This window comes from Salvia splendens, chromosome 15 (genome assembly GCF_004379255.2).
Source record: "Salvia splendens isolate huo1 chromosome 15, SspV2, whole genome shotgun sequence".
NCBI classification, from domain to species: Eukaryota; Viridiplantae; Streptophyta; class Magnoliopsida; order Lamiales; family Lamiaceae; genus Salvia; species Salvia splendens.
The window spans coordinates 7,251,777-7,268,152 of NC_056046.1; the positions used below are offsets into that span (position 1 = coordinate 7,251,777).

Here is a 16,376-nt window from a genome sequence, read left to right on the forward strand (position 1 = left end):
TGATATCTAAACAAAATAATTATAATAGAAGAGAGTTAGGATCATATCATATGATTTGAACATTAATTACACTCGACAAATAAAAATACTGTCAGTAGAGGTCTATCATACAAGACCTCAAACGACATAGTGCTTGCTGCAATGTGAAACCATACATTTGTACAACACATTCTGTGAGACCATTGGACACGCAGTGATAGGCCGAGCTCATATGGAGCTTCATACAAGTGGTCTCAAATAACATCAACAACTAAAAAAACTAGAAGGCAGTAGTAGACTAGCTCCTTCCACAAACAGCTTCGTGTTCTTATCCATTTGATGCTAGCAAGTTGCTTATCGATTTTGAATATTTATCGAACTGCAAAAATAATCAAAATTAAAGGGAAAGAAATACACTTAGTAAGATAACATAAATTGCAGCGTCAACTCCAAAACAGTAGCTACTTGAGTTGCCTTTTGTAAACCATGTCTAAACCAATGTTGCGTTTGCTTTGAGGTATAAGGAAAATATGGGATATCGTTTTTATCTTTTAAATCCCTGTTTTCTTTTTCATCCTTATCTATAAAAAAGGATTTCACCCTTTCCTATACCTTATTGTCCCTCAAATGAGAGATAATATTAGGGTGAACTCATTTTTTATAGACAAGGATGCAACATAAAGTATCAGCACTGTTGTGGATGCATTCCAGAATATGAAGATAGTTATAGCCAAGACACAAAATGTTACGAGCATCTGTGAAAATAACTTTTAAATAAGTACCTCTGACACAATTTCTTCAGATTTATGGCCTAATTCTTGAATTTTAGCGTCTGCTTCCTCCCTAATGTTTTTTCTCTTCAAATTTATAGCTTCCGCCTGCAAAATGTTGACATACGTTAAATCTAAAACTGGCCATAAGTCAAACAGATAACATAAGCCACCAAAAGAATTTAATATATCAACCAACCTCAGCAACCACAGATTCCACATGTTTCTCCCTCAATTCTAATGCACGCCTCTTTGATTCCACTTCAAATTCGACATTATTTACCTCCTTATCCGCCTCTTCTTGGCGCATAGCTTTCTCTTTCTCCAGTTGCCTCTTGTATTCTTTTAGCTGGTCCGCTGTTAACAGTCCAAATTAAGGAATCAGATCACAGAACTGATCATTACTGAAAACAGGTTAAAATATGCCCACCTTTTGATTGCATTTCTACAAGTTTTGCTTCCAGTGATTTAACTTGAACATCTTCGTCACTAAGCTTACTTTTGAGGACCTTCACTTCTTTCTCAACTGACTTTGCAGAACTTACCTGTTGGTAGTGCCGACAAAACAATCATGTATCAAGCTTAAAACAGACCACTTGATTACATGGAAAATTGCCTTCACATGTTCCAAATGCCAGTTGGGACGGTATGATAATTTCAGAAAAATATGTTGACTGTAAGTATTGGGCAAAAAGAAAAAAGAAAAAAGAAACCTGCTCTTGTACAGCCTGCATCTGACTTAAGTGCTTAGAGATTTTCTTGCAAGCCTGAGGATCAGAATAGAATATCTCATCAATCTCACTACATATAATGTAAAATATATTTGCTTTTCAAATATACCATAAATAGAACTGAACTGCAGGACTGAATTTACATGCTTTCACAAAATTATCAAGCGGCATTTTTATTCTACAATTTAGACCATTAAATGTGAAACATAGAAGACCTTAGCATAGGCCTCAAGCTTGGCAGTCTTATCCTGAAAAGATTGTATTGCAGCTCTTTCAGCATCTTTCGCCTCAGCTAGGGCCAACTTATTCTCCTCCAAAGCCCTCTGAAATTATTGAAAATGAATTAAAAAACTAGGATTTTAATGAAGCCTTTACTATCATCAGTCCACTTACTAAGGGGGAACATATTCAGGTATGAAATGTAAATACACTTTCTAAGACGGAAATTTAAAACTTGTTCCTCTTACGGAGTATGTAAAGATAGCCCATTCAAACCCAGAGGACAATGCACAAACAAAACCGAATAAGAACATGAAAGGCGGAGAAAATAAAGAACAATGAAAGGCAGACACAATAAATATCAGGCTAAATCATAATGTAGAAATGACAAGTGCAGATACTTTGGTAAAAATAACATCTGCCAATCTGGAAAGAACATGACGACAGAAGTGTAATTCTTAAGGTGTAAGCTAATCCATGAAATCACACAGCAAGCAATATAAGACTTGTCTATGCATATCAAAGTCAAAGATTAACAATAAACACCTAAAAACAGACAAAACTTCTATGCAACCTAAACCATATGATGATTCATCCCTCGTAATATTACCGACCTATTAGCAAGCAGAAAATCCTATCAAGATTCATGTGGAAAAAAAGACATTATTATGCTCAGATAATTTTCTCATGCACCACAATGTGTTGTTCATATACAGCCTACCTTATAAGGGTATACTTCACAAACTAAACTATGTCTGGCTAAAAAATCTGGCTTTCAAGGAATCAAGGATACAGTAGTGCCATGTAATATGATGCTAGCAGAACCAGCAGAGAATGAACAGCAACTTAGCTAGCTTTTTGTTTGAAAATATTTTGAACATCGAGATATATATTACACTTCATCAAACTTAGTTGAGATTCAGACTACAATTAATGCAGACATTACCTGAAGTTTGTCTGGTGATTGTACGATTTTAGAACGCAAACTAGCATTTTCTTGAACGCTTTGAACAAGGGCAAATTCTGCATTAGAGATCTGATAAGAAACGAATAAGATCAGAAGGGTCCTGGTTGATTGTGTCCACACCAGTTTGTAACTTGATGGGGACAGCCCAAAAAACTAAAGCATGTATTCCAATAAAAAGTTAAGGAGTAGGTTATAGGACTTTGCTCAAAATGTGAAAATCACAAAGGAAAATGTAAAATTGTTTGTTAATGGATAATGCAAAACCTCATAAAAATGTATAGTGGATCAGAGTACTCCACATCAGAGAAACCAAGTTAACTCAACAAAGAGACGCGCCAAACAAGATGCCAAACCTTCTCATCAGTTTCTTTGCCCTTCTCCTTCAATTGCTTGATCGTAGTCCTCAACGTCGCTTGATGCTTGTTGAGTTCATCAACTGTCTGATGCAATTCCTTAATCTTCAAACTCAATTCCTGCACAACCGGCAAGTCCTGCTCTCTTAACTCCTCAATCTCTGCTATCTCTGCATTCAACTGCAATATCCAAAGATAGTTAAGACATGTTTGCAGTATACCTATCAAATCCCCAAACAAGCACCAGCGTAAACATCATGAAGCACCTGCAAAATTCTAGCTTCAGCAGCTAGCTTCTGCTGCTCAAAATGTTCCAGATCGTCGAAAATAGGCTTCAATAGCTCCATTTTTCCGTTCCTAAACATTATAATCAGTTCAAATCATGCACTGCTCCAGTTTCCAACAGTTATATCAGTACTGAATCATGATAAGAAACTGGTTTGCAATCACCTGTGGAGGTGAAAATTGAGAAGGGCGCTGAGGAAGACCTCGGTGCGGTCAGCCTCCGGCTTAATCAAGTCTTTAGGGGTGAAGGATTTGGGACACCTAATAGCCGCCAAAAGCTGTCGAAGCTTGACGTACAAATTCATGATCCGAATCGAGTGCAAGTGGTGTTCGGGGTTTTCGATATGCTCCAGCGCCTCAAATTCCATCTGCTCTTCGTCGTCCCTGGAAATTCGTAATCGATAACTTGAAAACGAGAAATCTAGAATTGATTGCAGATTTAGGTTAGGGTATTTAGCTTACTTGAGTATGTCCATGAAGATGAGGATGTGAGAGTAGAGTTTGCAGATGAAGTCGGGGTCGGGGCGGAGGAGTTCGGACTCCGACACGACGGCGATCTGGGACGCGGCCAGTACTACGACGATTTCGTGGCGGGGAAGCCTGGGATAATCGAATTTCGACATTTCCTTCTCCTTGCTCACACCAACTGTTTGTGTTTTGAGCGAAGTGAAGTGAAATTAAATCTGTAGCGCAAATTATTCAAATTGAAATCCATTCAGCAGATCAAACCCTTGTGGATTTCCCGCTTCTTCTAGAATCTGGATTTAAATTAGTTATTGATTTTTATTTTTATTTTTGCAAAAATTAAAATTATGAAAATTTGTTGATGTTTGAACATTATGAGCCCAATCTTGATTCAGACCGGCCCGTTAAAAATAGCGGGTGGAAACATTGGCCCAAATGATTTTTGCTTTACTGTTCAATACTATGCCCTTTGCAAACATGAGTTTTACCTACGACCACGAAGAACATGATGGTGTACAACACCTGATTTTATGCAAAATCGGAAAAATAAGAAACAGATAAGAAAATTATTAGTAGAAAATTATAGTACTTTTTTTTGTTAAAAAAAGGTAAATAGATAGAGACCAATTCCTATAGGCTACCCAATATATATTTACTCAATAGTAGTAGTTTTTGGTCTTCAAAATAGTCTATTATGGGAAATACAATTGAAAATAATGGTTTTAACTATCTAAAACAAAATCAAAAAAACCATTTTGATGATCATAATATTGAAAGCAACTTTTGTCCTCCAAAAATTAAACCAGTCTTACTTTTGTCCCTAGTCACTACCTTATTCTTTTATGGTCCATTCTCAATCAATTTCTGCTACCACTTTCTACCAAATAAAGTAATATTGTAGTACGTGGTAACAAACATAGAACTAATTTCTAGATTTAACCTATACTCCTGAGATATATTCTACGCTCCTTTATAGCTCAAAAATCAATTGAACAGTCTCATATATAGGAGTATAGTAATACAACACCATTTAACTCGTCTATGATAACATCTTCGCATAATTTATCAGGCCTATATTACGTAATTGATAATAAATTTAAGTTATACTTCCTCCGTCTTATAAATTTTATCACACTTTAATCGGACACGATTTTAATAAATGTAATGGTGTTGGGATTCGAGATCGGAGCAAAAACGAAATGGAACAACAAGAACACGAGGATATACGTGGTTCGGCGTAAGCCTACGTCCACGGGAGAATAACGAATCGATTTACTTCAATCACGATCAAGAACTACAATCATACAACAAGATCACACACTCAAGAACAAGCTACTCCCTCTTCGCATATGAACTCATATCACACCGAAGACTATACAAGCTAGTTCCTCACAAAGATAGTGTGTATCTCTCACTCTAGCCATAGATTGTTGTTATGATCCCTCAGCTGATTTCTTTCTCTCGTTTCTTCTCAATGAGCTCTTTGGATTACGGCAATATTTATAGGGAGTGTAAGATAGAGTAAGATCAGTTGGTGTAACTGATCTCCAACTGCTCCATGCAACGGCTTCTTGCTCGTTGTAATTGATCCTTCTATTGCCAACCTCTAAGTGCCTCCGTTGAACTCATTGATTCATTGGAGTGTTTGTATCAGCTCAAAATACTCTTAACAAATGGAAAGTATGTTAAAAAAATTAGTGGAATGTGAGTTTATGAGTCATACTTTTATATATTGTATTAGACTATTAGTGTTATACTTCCTTCTTCCCAAAAAATATGCCTTCTTTCCCTTTCAATCCATCAAACTAGAATATGCACTTTTTTAATTTTGAAAACATTTTTCTCTTAAACGAGATGAGACTCATTCTTCACCAACAATATTTTAATTATTTTTTCTCTATACCTCTCTTTTACTTTATAAATTTTGTATTAAAACCCGTGCCGAATGTGAGTGAGAATAAGTCAGTGGAATATGAAGCCCACTAAAAAAACGTGTTAAAAAGTAAAATGTGATAAATTTTGTGGGACGAACGAAAATGAAAAAATGCGAAAACTTTTAGAGAAGAGAGAAGGAGGAGTAATATAATAATTTATTCGGCTAAACTTTAAATTAGGGTTTACTTCTGCGTCCCTCTCGTTACGCGGATGAACAGAAGTCCAATCTTCAATAATCTTCTTCTAAGGTGGTTTTCATTGAAAATTCTCTATTCCTTTACTCAATAATTTGTTCAATCCAACTGCTCGACAAAAACTTGTAGCTGGTTCGATTCATTTGGTTTTGATTTTCCCCTTTAATGGGTAATTGATATAGCATCTGAAAGACTCAATTTCTTCGACAAGTGAAGATGGGAAGAGAGAGGCAACTGTCTCGGTCGCCGTCGCACCGTAGAAGGCACTCGCCATCGCCTTCTGAGTCGAGGTATGGACGCCGGAGCAAAAGAGAGAGAAGCAGATCCCCTTATTCCCATAGCAGGTGATACCCTTTTACTTATACTTGCTGGTCGATTGTGTATCAGTGATTTGTATTTTTTGTATTTAATTTTATTTGCTTATAATTTAATCAATTAATATTGATTTTAATAAGTTTTTATAAGCTTGTGTTGAGAGGACAGCTCCGGCTATCCACTTTATTGATCAAACCACTGTGAATTGATATCTGCATAATCAATTGTTACAATATTTGGTTTATGGTTTTTTATACCAGGTTTTGGGTGCTTTTCGGTGCCATTACCAATAGTGATGTAAATATTTTTTGACAGGAAAAAGAAAGAAAGACCAATCTCTATTGGATTAAGTTAGGGTAGCTTGATTGAAATTGAATATGATCATGTTATGTAGCGGGATTAGTTGTTCGAGGGATGGTTTTAGTTCAAAGGAAATCCAAAACCTTTTTAAGGTTCTCCAGTTATTTTGTTGATATACTCAGTTCCGACTCTTTCCTGGACTATTTTGGGGGTCCAAATTTTAAACATTATATCCTTAATAATTGCTCATCATATTGGTTTTATTTGTTTTAGATGATCTAGCAGATGCTTACGGATTGTGTATCTTTGGTGTCCTTGTGCCGTGTTGCTGCCTATGAGAGTTTTCGCTTTCCATCGGCACCTTGATATTCTTCATGCTTATGGTTGTTGACTTGATGATCTATCCTTTTGTAAAGATGCTAAATTTTAATTTTAATGGCTTATACATTCCCATGCTGGGAGTTTACATGCACCAAACAAAATTAGAAAGTGAGATACATTCTCTCTAAAACATAGGTTGAATGCGGTAGTCAAGATCATTGATCTTTGAGAAATCTAGTAAAGAAACAATGGCTCCTTTTGACTGAGAAGTAAGCTGGTGATGGGTGCCGTTGGTGTTATTTCACTGCTCGGTTGTGATAATAGCAGTGTCTTATGGTAAAAGATGCAGCACCCAGTTTATTCTTTGCAATGTGTGAGGTAACTGTACATGCTTTCGGTATAGATGTAGGAAACACGGGGATATGAACAGTTTGAAATTAATAGTCTCTCTCAATGCTCAACTACTTCATTGTATTCTACAGAAGACAAAAGCATTCGTTATCTTCTCGACACAAAAGTCGCTCTCCCACTCCTAGACGCCGTAAAAGCCGCTCACCTACACCAAAGCGGAATGAAAGACAAAGAAAAAGGAGCACTTCTTCATCCCCTTTAAGTGCATCCCCACTTACTGGTACCAAAGAGATGAAAGATGCAACTGTAAAATTGAAAACAGAGGAAGAGGACAAGAAAAGGTATAATGATTACATCTATGATCTTTTTCCTTATATATTCACCTCCTTACATGATTTTATGTACCATAGTGATGTGAACTGTTCTTGAATCTAAACTTTCATAATTCGTACATCATAATGTGGACTTCATAATATTCCTGAATTGGTTCCACCCTAGAGGCTGATGATGGAGGCCTGACATATACACTATCAGTAACTACTAACTAAGTTTTTTGGAGATAACTTATACAGTCAAGAGGCTATAGTTTCAACATATGAAGTCATTTAATTTCAATGCATGCGATGATTAGGTCCCTTTGTTACCAAACATGGCTGTTTCTAAGAGTTATGGTATACATTGTATGAGCATGAATACTTGAAATCCTAAACACATATTCTCTTTCATTCCAGTCCAATTGTTATGACTTTTCGATCCTTTTCTTTTGTTCATTCCTTCCTTTTCTTCTTCAATAGATACTATCGTTTCTAGTTTTTCCTGCAGTCTTTGTTCATTTGTTATTAAGTATTTCCTGGTATTTGCCACATTGAAAGGACACACATAAGTTTGCAAGAGGGTGACGTGTTATGGTCATATGCTTCTTATCTTTTGTTTTTGCATGAGTTTTTTTCTTGAGATTATGAATTGAAAATATATATTGTTTTCTGGTCTATCTGGTGCTAGTAGAAGGTTTTGTGCTACTTTTCAATTCTTTGTACATATATGATAAATTATTTGTTTTTTATTAATTTCCTTCTATCTTTGTTATGAATTGGATGGTTGTCTTTCTTCAACTCATTCACGTATTGCAAGAAATAAATTTTGTGATCCTAGACTAGATATGCAACTGAAAAAGAACAAGGAACAAGATACTGTTCATGGAAGTTGAAACTGGGTGCTTCCTCTGAGCTTGCTCTTGATATCGATAGCTCCGCCTTTGATCGGTTTTGCTTATTGTAGCTAATTGTGAAATACTACTTATTTAGAGAGAAGTTTGGTCCGGTCATACATCATAACCCCTTTGTTTCTTTATGCATAAAAAGACATTCTAGACTTGTCATCAACTCATACCCCATAATCTATTTTTGTTGATCTTCTCAATTCGTAAATGTGCAAATCGAGGGATGCTAGACCTGTTATCACTGCTTAGTAAATGTGTAGAAAGCTGATTCAGCTCTATGGTTTATGCAATTTCTACTAAAAGGGCTAAAGTGTTTCAGCAATTAGTACTGGAACTGCCACTCTTTTCTTGACGCTCTTCTCCACAGGATTAATTGAAGGAAGTTTCTGGTATTGTTTATTTTGATGGTCCATTTGGTGCCTCGTTAATCTACTGTTCACCAGATATGAAACTGAAATATTTTGGATGAGGAATCAATTAGAGGTATGCTGTAAAGCATAAGCATATATATCATTGTGCCTTTTTCAAACTGGAGGTTAGTTTGTAATTTGTTTTAGTTCTGAATTTATGGAACCGTGAAGACCAGCATTGGCTGTATGACTTTGTCAAATCTTTTGCCTAACAGTAAAAGGAATAGATCGTTGTAGTTTGCTTTTGAGGGCATTTGACTCCTTTGAGAACTAACTTCTTCCTTATCAGATCAGTGGCTATTTTTCTTTTGACATTTTCTACTGCTTTACTAGGCGTCAGCAGGAGTTAGAATTAAAACTAATAGAAGAAGAAACGACAAAAAGAGTGGCAGAAGAAATTCGAAAGAAAGTTGAAGAGAGCTTGAATTCCAAGGAAATCAAACTTGACATAGAGAAGCGTCTGGAGGAAGGTAGGAAAAGACTTGTTGCTGAGGTTGCAGCCCAGCTTGAAAAAGAAAAGGAAGCAGCTGTTATAGAGGCCTCGAAAAGAGAGGCAAGTATCTATTCTTATGTTGTGTGATAATTCTTCTCCCATTTATAGTTTCTAATTGTTTTACAGATTGTTCCTTTGGTGACAGATGCATGTGTTTTGGGGAGTTATGGTGGTTGACTAGTTACTCATTAGCGATTGGAGTCATGTGATATTTCTTTCTATTTGCCTTTTTAATATCGAGGATTTAACAGGGAGAGAAATATTAATACCCTTTTTCTTACTATTGTATTGCATGCAAAACCTGATATTTGGAGAGAGGTTCTAACCTAGCTTCTATTAGTTTGATTCGACTTTGGTCTAGATTTTAAGATGCTTACATCTCTAACTACCTGAGATTCACTGTTGATTGTGCTTCATTCCGGGTCAAAGTATGTTTGGTCGCACGTCATTTATGCCTTTTACTACAACGAGTACAACAGTAAACCATTGAACATGATATATAGTGCCAATTGTAATATAAGCTGTGGAGAAATTAGATGTTAGACAATTGGTGCTCTTCTGTTGACTCTAATTATTATTGCATATATTAGTTTCTACGTTCTTCGAGGCTATAGATAAATAATTTGGGAACTTGTACAGGAACAAGCACAAAGAGAGAAAGAAGAGCTAGAAAGGATGCTGGAAGAGAACAGACGGAAGGTAGAAGAAGCTCAAAGAAGAGAAGCTTTGGAACAGCAAAAACGCGAAGAGGCACGTTATAGAGAATTGGAAGAACTTCAGAGGCAGAAAGAAGTCGCCTTGCTAAAGAAAAAACAACAAGAGGAGGAAGAACGAGCTAACCAAATGAAGTTATTGGGGAAGAACAAATCGCGTCCAAAGTTGTCCTTTGCGCTAGGTATGAAATAGCAAATGATCTATCTTTTCTCTGTTTTGGGTTGATTGTTTCTAGGCTCTAGTAAATTTTGGGGTGGGTGCGAGGGGGATACCTATAAATGCAATGTCATCTCTTGTGACTTATCAATATAAGACTGTCCTTCACATTTATGCATTTCGTATTGCATTTTTTTATGGCATCCAACTGCCATTTATATCAAAAATCTCGTATTGCTTATTCAATCTGCTGTGTCTCTATTGCTTATTCATTCTATTACAAAATTTTCGTATATTATGAAGTTTTGCACTTTATTTCCTAATGAATAGAGATTATTGATGTTATAGTGAACAGTAACGTGTCTGTTATTATGAGTTAAAATTACGACATAACTAATAACTTGAAAATAAATTGTCTAGACGAAGATCTTGAAATCTACTTGGCTTAAAAAACAACTGATCAATTAATAAACTTCAACCCAGAATCCGAGCATGCTATCAACCACAACTTTTCACAGTAAAACAGTTATATATCCAATACAGTTTACGAATCCACTCGATGACTAAGTTAATTGCCGAGTTAATTATCGATACATAAGGTAAAGAACACAAGAATCTTAAATATGCTTCAACTTGGTGATCCCAAGGTCTCTGGTTACGGTTGGACAGGAAAGATTTTCTCTAGAAAGGTAATAAACCGTTTTGAATAAATCTTAGGCTCTACAACAGAGATTGCCAGAGGGTCGAACTTGAGAGATTTACAAGCGTGTTCGATCTTCTTTTTCATGTTGTATTCCTGTAATATATCGATTATGCCAAGGTAAAGAACCACGTCGTACACCTCAAAGAGTTCGGTTTCAGCATTATCGATCTCTGCCTGCAAAATTTTGTGATTAGCCTGAGCTGGCATGTTTACTCCTAATTGCACCCTCAACCTGAAAATTCAAACACAAATAACACCAGGTCAATCAAATCACCACCATAGTTATAATGTTTACAAGAAATATAGAAAAGAAAAATATTATTAGAATTATCCTGCCTAATGTCATCTGGTGGTTTCCTACATGAATTCAACAAGTAGGAACTAGCATACTGCAAATGAGCTGCTAAAGAAAATTGCATTCATGGAAGCAAAAAATTTGGATGTGCAGAAACTCAAGTCACCCTCCTTGTAACTTTAACGATTCAGCAGCACGACTCTGAACGTATATAAGAGGAAATTACCTTCCAGTACCAGGAAGAAGAAGATCGACTTCTTTGTCGCCGATAGAGTATGCTTTCAATGTATCACCCCGAATGTGAGGACCTGGTGCAATGCTGACAGAACCAGGCTCATGGGTGACTAAGACCAAACCCCTGGGAGGAATTAGGATATCTCCTTGGGAATTCACACCTTCAGAAGGAAACTTTTATCAAAATTTGACGATTCAAATTGAGAAATTTGATACAACAATCAACAGCCAAGTTTCCTCTACTACAAATAGGGAAAAGGTACAAATCGTGGCCAGTGTTCGAAATTTTCATAATCTACTACTCAAAGATAATTGGTATCAGCACTGACTTTTGACACTAAAAAGTATAATCTTGGTCAAAGAACCAAATTCAACAATTAAAGAGATTTCTAATCAGCCTAAATCTTTCCTCAGAACTGAAACTCACCATCAGTGTTATTGGTGTTCTCAGCATTGGGTTGTGAATCAGGAGGCTCTAATAGCGATCTTAGATGTTCGGGTGCTCTAAAATGCAAGCCCAAGAGAAGGCTATAATCTATTATGTGTTGAGATTCCAAGAATGCAGAATCAAGAGATAGTTGCCTGTGACGATAAAAATATAAGAGAATCATTGTTAGAAATGCAAATACATCATTTGAGCAGAACAAGCAGAGGACCAACCAAAAGCATAAAAAATGATTCTATTGTCGATTGGATGCACATGGCTACTAGATAACAAAAAATACCTCAGCTAATTGAAGTCTTATCTGCTGAAAATGCTAGAATGCACTCAAAATTAGACAAACATGTGGAGAAGATGTTGAAAAATGAATTGGCATCCTTGTCAAGGAGAATAAATGAATTAAACATAAATTTTAATGATTTTCTATCCATTTTGTTCTTGCTAATCCAATAAACTTGACGCCTTTTCTTGAAACAACCCTATCTCTCTCAATCCATAAGATCAGGATCTCAACTGCAGTCACTACCATTAGATATGAAGGATGCTCAATATCTTAACCGTATAATTAAGGTAAAATAATCTTATGCAGTTATACCATTATTCAGACAGTCATTATAATCCGGATATTGAATAAACAAGATGGTCATGGTACTTTAAGAATGCAACATATTAAGTCTTTACATCCCATATACAGTTCTTCACAGTTTGTGGGATACCAAAGCACTACGTATTACTGTCTTATATGCATGCAAAAGAAATCAAAGAGTTTCCTGAAGGAAGATATAGTATAAGGATCAGAGTCCACTTGTCAATGATATTAGTGAACTTAACTGAAACAAAATTAATTACATAAGAGAGGCTGAGGCTTTACCTAAAAAGTGCCTCATGCAAGGACCTGTCCATATGAAACTCATAAGCCAAATCAAGATCTTTCAATGTAGTGGTCTCATCAATCATATCCTTGTTTGTAAATCTGCCCTGAACTGAGCCCTTCAAATCATATCGACGATGTATTCTTAATTCAGTACAGAACATATTCCCCATGACCACAAAGCGGACCTGTAAATGGAAGTTACTGCAATATAATGAAAAGTGGCATTTCTCCTGATATCAAAACTGAATCTATCTAGCAAGAAACCGGCCGTATTCATGGATAATAACCTTTTTTCCATGTTTCAATGTTATCCGGTGTGTCCCAAAGAACTTAGTAATGAGTGTGTTGTCATGTGCTTGTACATGAATATAATACTGAGGCAACATCTTCAACAACACCTGTGCAACATTGAGAAGTAGTAGTCAATTAAATTTGTAAACTAGGGTGGAACTGCAATTTAGTTAGCAAACTGATACTGAAAACAAGAGATCAGTAGACAAATACAATAAACAGTAAAAAAACCTCCATATTCACCACATTAAAATCTGTATAATTAGAAGATTTCATAACCAGTACTCCAGACCATTCACCACTATTTACCATTAGTAAGTCAAAATAACACCATTTCTTGGTTTATGGACCCATAAACCAATAGTTAAGTTCGTGTATATAGGATCTCCAATTTCTTCAATCACCCTTTGAGCATCTAGTGACAGTCTCAATATAAGTGCGAACAAGGGCTAAGCGTCATTATTATTATATAGCCATTATTCATATCATAATGAGATAAAACGCAAAAGAAACATGCAATTCAGGAAACCCATTCCAATGTGTCACCTTAAGCTCAGATTTTTTCAGTGTCTTGATTACGAATCTATCATCATGAGAAAGATAGAAAAGGCTTCCACTTTTTCCAGGGGAAGAAAGCTCTCTCAGACCATCATCGCCGCATATGGACATCATGTAATCCGCAGCATTTAGCTTGAATAACTCTCTCAGATTCCTGAAAATGAGACCCATGGGGATGGATACAGTCACTGAAAAAGTGCCATCCAACTTACAAAAGATTTAAAAACAGAAAGTGCAGGGTGTTAAGAGTAAAGGAGAAATCAACTCAAAACCTAGAAACAGGAATAATAATTGAATAAACACCAAATCCCAGTTAAACACGAAGAACAATCAAAAAGAGAAGCTCCATCCTTCCCAAGCACGAAGCATTAGAATGTACATACCTGAAGACCATGGGACAATAGTCCTTCCAGTAAAAGTCTATAGAATGGTGTGGGGGAGTCAATCGGGAACCCTTTCTTGGAAAATACATTCTTATTCTTGCTTGTTCTCCAAAATCAGATGATCTGACTTCCCGCATAGGAACTGGTGTGATCTTTCCAACAGTATACCTGTCAACTTCACATAAGATATTTGAATTAGGTATCCCACCATTACATACTGCTTTGTAGCAGAGTCTTAACAATGAAACCATATTTTTGCATACCTAATACCAAGTTGCAAGCTAAGCATCAGATAATAGCTCCTGTGTCCTTCAAAAATGTTCAAACATGATTTCTTTTCTACGTCTTTTGCAAATTTGAGACGTTGTTTACTTCTATGAGATAGTTTGGATATATTTTTAATTCTTTCTTTCATAAGAACTCCTTGCATGTATTCCCTCTCATATGCCACAGTCTTGCTGTCTGGATATTCAGTTTGACCATCTTGGGAGCCATAAGATGTGATGCTGACTGATCTATCAAGTGGCACCATTTCTTTCATCGAACCAGTGCTGATCAGATCGTCATTCAGAAATGTAGTTTTACGAGAAAACCCGCCAGAACCCCTTCTAAAGCTATATGATATTTTCTCAGATAAACTTCGCTTTACACTCGGTAACACAGGTTCATCTAAATGATCTGATGGCAGCTGAGATAGCAATTTACTTCTCTTGTCTTTGTTCCTTTCAAGATCAAGTTTGCTTAGATGCTTATTTCCGGCAGGATAAAATGTTCCGGATCCATCCTTCAGCCCTTTCGACCATGTTCCAAAATAATAACTTCCATCAGAAAATCTATAGCAGCCTGACCCATCTCTCAACCCGTTCAGCCAAAAGCCATCAAAAAGATCTCCATTAAACCACTTCATAACTCCTCTGCCAGACATCCTCCCATTTTTCCAATTCCCAATATATATGTTATCATTACTCCACGCATACCTACCACTGCCTTCCCGCACTCCCTCTCTCCAGCAACCATCATAAAGGTCTGAATTTGAATACTGCTTCCGTCCAATGCCATGTTGAGAATTCATCTTCCAAGAACCTCTGTACATGGAACCATCAGAACCAATAAAAGTTCCAAAACCATGAAGATAACCTCCAGAAAAATCACCATCATATACAGCCTGTGAGGCCCAACGGATCTTCCCTTTCCCTGCCATCTTCCCATCTTCCCAGTCACCTTCATAAATGGTTCCATCTAACCATGTATACTTACCTTTTCCATGGGGAATCATTCCTTTAAAAGCACCACGATACACATCTCCATTTGCAAGAACATATTCAGAGCTCCTGCAAATAAAGATTACTAATAAGTTGGCACCCGACCTCCCTTATAAGCAAACAGAGCTCTTAACCTCGTTTATAGCTTGCTTGAGAATCAAAAGGTTTGCAATTTATACCTCTCCTCATTTTCCATGAAAGAGTGACTGACTCCTATTAGAGCTAACTGCAAAAACATTTAAGACAATAAGAACCAATTCTAGGTAATTCAAATAGAAAAAATTCTTTCACAATCATCTACCTTTCTTCAGTGATGTTATGGCTTCTCCAGTGGTGTATCCTGATAGGAAATGGCATGTATTCTTCCGATTTCAAACCTATACAGACAAAAAAAATCCCAGATTAGTTAAGATCACATTGTTATTATTCAGCCTGATCAAAACATTATGGGGGAAACAAGCATTGAAGTAATGGATGCTGAAAACAAATTTCAATATTTCACTAAAACCTTGTCAAAGCAGTCAACCTGAACTAATCAACCAAAACAAAGCTATCTGTTTTCTAACTATGCTAATAAGCTGAAATACTGATACACACGATTAATAGATTTACATATTCAATCACACCCAACAGCAATCGAATCAAACTTCGAAATGACCGTCTTAATCATCAAATTACCGAAAGATTATTCATGCCAACCGCTTACAAAGATGTATTTCAAATTCCGAAGCAACAGTAAAAAAAAGATACAGACTTACCTTAAAATCAATTCAAAAAAAAAAACTGAAATGATTCCTGGTCCTAAAAAAGTCCAACGACAACAGTTCCACAAATGTTGAAATGAAACAGTGAAACTGTGAAAATTGATTATTGGGAAAGGCGTAAATGAAACAAAAGAAGCAGCGAATGAGAAGAGAGGGAAATGGGGCAGATATAGTAGGTGCACACGTGGCGGCCATGCATTTGGTGGTGGGCCCCAGTGCCTGGCTGGCGTGACGACTGTTAACGTGCGATGAGTTGTATCGGATTCCATTTGCAGTTTAAATAGTATTTTCCAAGTAAAGCATATCACACCGTTATAATATTAATTAATTTATTACTAAAATAATTCATTGCCTTAGTACTTTTCTTTTTTAGTGGACTAAGAGCATCTCCAA

At 36.4% G+C, this 16,376-nt stretch overlaps 3 protein-coding genes across 10 annotated transcripts; 1 reads left to right on the top strand and 2 right to left on the bottom strand.

Moving 5' to 3' along the window:
• On the bottom strand, positions 1-4,040 carry LOC121766555 (kinetochore protein NUF2 homolog). The gene is made up of 11 exons (XM_042162820.1): positions 3,767-4,040; positions 3,470-3,688; positions 3,286-3,376; positions 3,020-3,199; positions 2,646-2,735; positions 1,696-1,803; positions 1,463-1,516; positions 1,180-1,294; positions 949-1,106; positions 762-857; positions 1-358 (listed from the first exon to the last, which is right to left on the bottom strand). Exons 1-11 carry the CDS (start codon positions 3,925-3,927, stop codon positions 308-310), a joined length of 1,323 nt encoding a protein of 440 aa, XP_042018754.1. The 5' UTR covers positions 3,928-4,040; the 3' UTR covers positions 1-307.
• A 1,827-nt stretch (positions 4,041-5,867) lies between these two features.
• Positions 5,868-10,423, top strand: LOC121768364 (uncharacterized protein At1g10890-like). 4 transcript variants are annotated; one of them, XM_042164845.1, is made up of 5 exons: positions 5,868-5,952; positions 6,081-6,242; positions 7,317-7,526; positions 9,148-9,367; positions 9,947-10,423. In XM_042164845.1, the coding sequence occupies exons 2-5, from the start codon at positions 6,115-6,117 to the stop codon at positions 10,211-10,213; spliced, it is 825 nt and encodes a 274-aa protein (XP_042020779.1). In that variant the 5' UTR covers positions 5,868-5,952; positions 6,081-6,114; the 3' UTR covers positions 10,214-10,423. The 4 variants fall into 4 exon arrangements, with proteins under 4 accessions (XP_042020779.1, XP_042020780.1, XP_042020778.1 ...); XM_042164846.1 differs by having other exon boundaries at positions 5,873-5,952; positions 6,115-6,242; XM_042164847.1 differs by having other exon boundaries at positions 5,932-5,952; positions 6,115-7,212.
• Positions 10,424-10,670: 247 nt separating this feature from the next.
• On the bottom strand, positions 10,671-16,114 carry LOC121768363 (phosphatidylinositol 4-phosphate 5-kinase 8-like). 5 transcript variants are annotated; one of them, XM_042164843.1, is made up of 12 exons: positions 15,832-15,877; positions 15,521-15,596; positions 15,399-15,445; positions 15,215-15,288; positions 14,221-15,042; positions 13,958-14,125; positions 13,563-13,728; positions 13,013-13,123; positions 12,723-12,910; positions 11,837-11,991; positions 11,402-11,570; positions 10,671-11,112 (listed from the first exon to the last, which is right to left on the bottom strand). In XM_042164843.1, the coding sequence occupies exons 5-12, from the start codon at positions 15,027-15,029 to the stop codon at positions 10,833-10,835; spliced, it is 2,046 nt and encodes a 681-aa protein (XP_042020777.1). In that variant the 5' UTR covers positions 15,030-15,042; positions 15,215-15,288; positions 15,399-15,445; positions 15,521-15,596; positions 15,832-15,877; the 3' UTR covers positions 10,671-10,832. The 5 variants fall into 5 exon arrangements, with proteins under 5 accessions (XP_042020777.1, XP_042020772.1, XP_042020774.1 ...); XM_042164838.1 differs by lacking the exon at positions 15,832-15,877 and adding an exon at positions 15,978-16,114 and having other exon boundaries at positions 14,221-15,288; XM_042164840.1 differs by lacking the exon at positions 15,832-15,877 and adding an exon at positions 15,898-15,945 and having other exon boundaries at positions 14,221-15,288.
• Positions 16,115-16,376: the final 262 nt, after the last annotated feature.

Coding starts and splice junctions, on each gene's coding strand:
- LOC121768363 (XM_042164838.1), bottom strand. Junction 13,124..13,562: donor TGAAAAAATCTGAGCTTAAG/GTGACACATTGG, acceptor AATGTTGCACAG/GTGTTGTTGAAGATGTTGCC. Junction 11,113..11,401: donor CTTCTTCCTGGTACTGGAAG/GTAATTTCCTCT, acceptor TTGAATTTTCAG/GTTGAGGGTGCAATTAGGAG.
- LOC121768364 (XM_042164845.1), top strand. CDS start 6,115: ATGGGAAGAGAGAGGCAACTGTCTCGGTCGCCGTCGCACCGTAGAAGG. Junction 6,243..7,316: donor TCCCCTTATTCCCATAGCAG/GTGATACCCTTT, acceptor TGTATTCTACAG/AAGACAAAAGCATTCGTTAT. Junction 7,527..9,147: donor GAGGAAGAGGACAAGAAAAG/GTATAATGATTA, acceptor CTGCTTTACTAG/GCGTCAGCAGGAGTTAGAAT.
- LOC121766555 (XM_042162820.1), bottom strand. CDS start 3,927: ATGTCGAAATTCGATTATCCCAGGCTTCCCCGCCACGAAATCGTCGTA. Junction 858..948: donor TGGAATCTGTGGTTGCTGAG/GTTGGTTGATAT, acceptor AACATTTTGCAG/GCGGAAGCTATAAATTTGAA. Junction 359..761: donor CTGAAGAAATTGTGTCAGAG/GTACTTATTTAA, acceptor TTATTTTTGCAG/TTCGATAAATATTCAAAATC.